The sequence below is a fragment of the Agrilus planipennis genome, unplaced genomic scaffold (assembly GCF_000699045.2).
Source record: "Agrilus planipennis isolate EAB-ADULT unplaced genomic scaffold, Apla_2.0 scaffold673, whole genome shotgun sequence".
In the NCBI taxonomy this organism is placed as follows: Eukaryota; Metazoa; Arthropoda; class Insecta; order Coleoptera; family Buprestidae; genus Agrilus; species Agrilus planipennis.
This window is the reverse complement of record NW_020439369.1, coordinates 1-2,558: the sequence shown is the minus strand read 5'-3', so window position 1 is coordinate 2,558 and position 2,558 is coordinate 1. Positions and strand designations below refer to the sequence as shown.

The 2,558-nt window shown below is 29.9% G+C and overlaps 1 protein-coding gene across 1 annotated transcript; it reads right to left on the bottom strand.

Annotated features, from left to right (window-relative positions):
- Positions 1 to 551: 551 nt before the first annotated feature.
- LOC112905776 (transmembrane protein 183-like) lies at positions 552 to 1,989 on the bottom strand. Its single transcript, XM_025978843.1, has 3 exons — positions 1,804 to 1,989; positions 1,669 to 1,738; positions 552 to 1,611 (listed from the first exon to the last, which is right to left on the bottom strand). Exons 2-3 carry the CDS (start codon positions 1,718 to 1,720, stop codon positions 617 to 619), a joined length of 1,047 nt encoding a protein of 348 aa, XP_025834628.1. The 5' UTR covers positions 1,721 to 1,738; positions 1,804 to 1,989; the 3' UTR covers positions 552 to 616.
- Positions 1,990 to 2,558: the final 569 nt, after the last annotated feature.

Genomic DNA, 2,558 nt, shown 5'->3' with positions numbered 1-2,558 from the left:
TATTTGTGTAATTTGTATTTTGGGTTCTGGAGCCTGTCTTAAAATAAAATATATAAGATAAATAAAAAACATCATTACCTCCCAAGTGCACTTGAATATCCTCTAACAACGTCATGACCACAGTGTTATTTAAAATTATTCAAGAGTTTGAACGATTGATATTTAATAAAAATACTTCATGGATATTTAAAATATTAATTAGTAACTTACTTTTCTTGGATTGAATTTAACGTTATTTGTGGTTATGTTATGTCATAGATGTGTTATGTGTAATAATTAGAGACCAGTAATCGGAGAATATCCTATAGATTTCATAATTTCAATAACATACATAACAAATAGACATAAAAGACCACAACAAAAGATTCAAACAGGGTGTTTTTAAAATAAGTGGCAAGTTTGCAAGAGATAAGGCACTATACAACAAGAAAATTGTTTTTTGTATAATGAGTAGTTTTGATATATTTCTGACCAGGAATTTCAATGTTTTAACATCATAAATAAATGAAAACACATAGATAAATAATAAAATATACTTTAAAACAATATACATTTCTTTATAATACATTAAACAACAATATCTAATTTTTATTATTTAGAAAAAGCATGGAACCAATCATGACTCTTCTTCACAAGGCATTATTTGAATTTTACCACTTTGGGGGTAAAGAGGATGCCACCAATTCAAAATTTTTAAATCAATAACTGGATCTATAACACAAGTATTTTCAGTTTGAAGATTGTGAGTAGTACTTCTGATTGCAGAACCAAAGCCTAAATGCAATGAGTGATGGCAATAACCCTTGCTTAATGGTTGACTAACTGATGTTAAGGTCAGTCCTAACACAATTGGAATTGCAACAAAATTGGTACTTCTTACTTGTAGTACAGTACAATTTTCATCTGGATTAGCAGATATATCACCCAACACTTTAATCAAATTCAAATGGTTATAAGTTCCCTGACTACAATGAGGTGGTTTTATGAAGTCCTTTAATTTAAAGTAGTAAAACCAATCCTTTTTCTTCTTTTCATGCCACTGAAGTATGCACTGCTTATGTTTCAAAAGATTTGGATCGTTTTTTGTAATACCATTAAGATACAATAACCTTGATACAAATGGTGGATATACACAATAAAGGGCTCGAATCACAGTTGGTTTTAGTCCATAAACACGATTGATGCTGTCTGGCTGATAAACTTTAGGTAAGTTTTTAGCATTTTTACAAAATCTATCATAAAGTCTTCTCCAAAAGGCAACTGTTTTCACAACTTCATAAGAATGTCTACAAACTGCTGCAAAAACTGATATATCTTCTGGTCTAATATATTCTGACAATAAAAACCATAAGTCCAAAGGATAAACGTGACCTGTATTCTCTTTCATATTTTTATTATCGCTTGTGCTATTAGTTCTTGCTTTTGCAACCAAAGAGAAAGTCCCATCTTCATTTTCCTGGCTAATAAAATCAAAATTGCTGTCATATTCTTCCTTTTCGTCCCATGACTTCTCTTTTTCTATTGTGTGAAGCACAGAAATCACATTACTGACTAACTTCTTTGGCCTGTACACAGGTTTAACCGAATTAGCAAAGTCATTAATGGTTACATCTGCAATTATAGAGATCAATTAAAGATTTTCAGTGTAAATTATGAATGCTTACAAACCTGCAAGAGAGTTGTTCTTCAACTTATGCAACTTCGTTCTTGATTTGCTCATTACTGCACAGGATACAAACTAACAGCAAGTAAAGAATCCAATTACGGCCAAGTAAATAATAAATTATTAATGTTAACACCTACTGCAATTTTATTTTATCTTCATTCGGTTTTAAGTTTACAAAGTCGTAATTTCATAATATCATGAGAAGACATGAGTGATGAATTGTCTAGTAACTACAATTACCATTTGTAGATAAAAATACATAGAAATATTTCCTTTACGTCTTCACCACATTTTTAAATCGCTTTAAATTCTAATTTTTGTGAATGTGGTATTCAGCAAGAAATGAATTATCAAATTCGACATCAATTATTTCAGAACCAATGGTACTAGCCGTGTTTATTGTTTTTGCGCCAGGACTTGCTTCTAAATTCCCTTTAAGATAATCCTATGTTAGAGGAAAAAAAAATTAAAAGTAAACAGGTGAAATATATCCATTTGAAAACTTTTACCTCTTTTTGTAATACATTAATTAAAGTACCCATAACATGACTATGAATTTTCTGACAATGTTCTGTTAAATTTTTGTACTTCTTTACTATAATAGAAAGTCTTGGAGAAGGGAGTGGGGTCATAAGGATGGATAAAATGTGACCATATACAAGTGCATCTAATTCACTTGGTCTAAAATATACAACATGTTTCATGTTAATCTTGAAGAAAAGAAAAATATAAACTTTTTTCCTTGAAAACTGGAATTGCAATTATAATTTAAATCGTCTAAGACGTACAAACGAACTACGTCTCAAACTAACAGGTTTCTTATTGTTTATTTAAAATAATGTTGTATTAGTTGAAGCACTTGGGACTGAAAGTCGACAATAACAATGAAAAA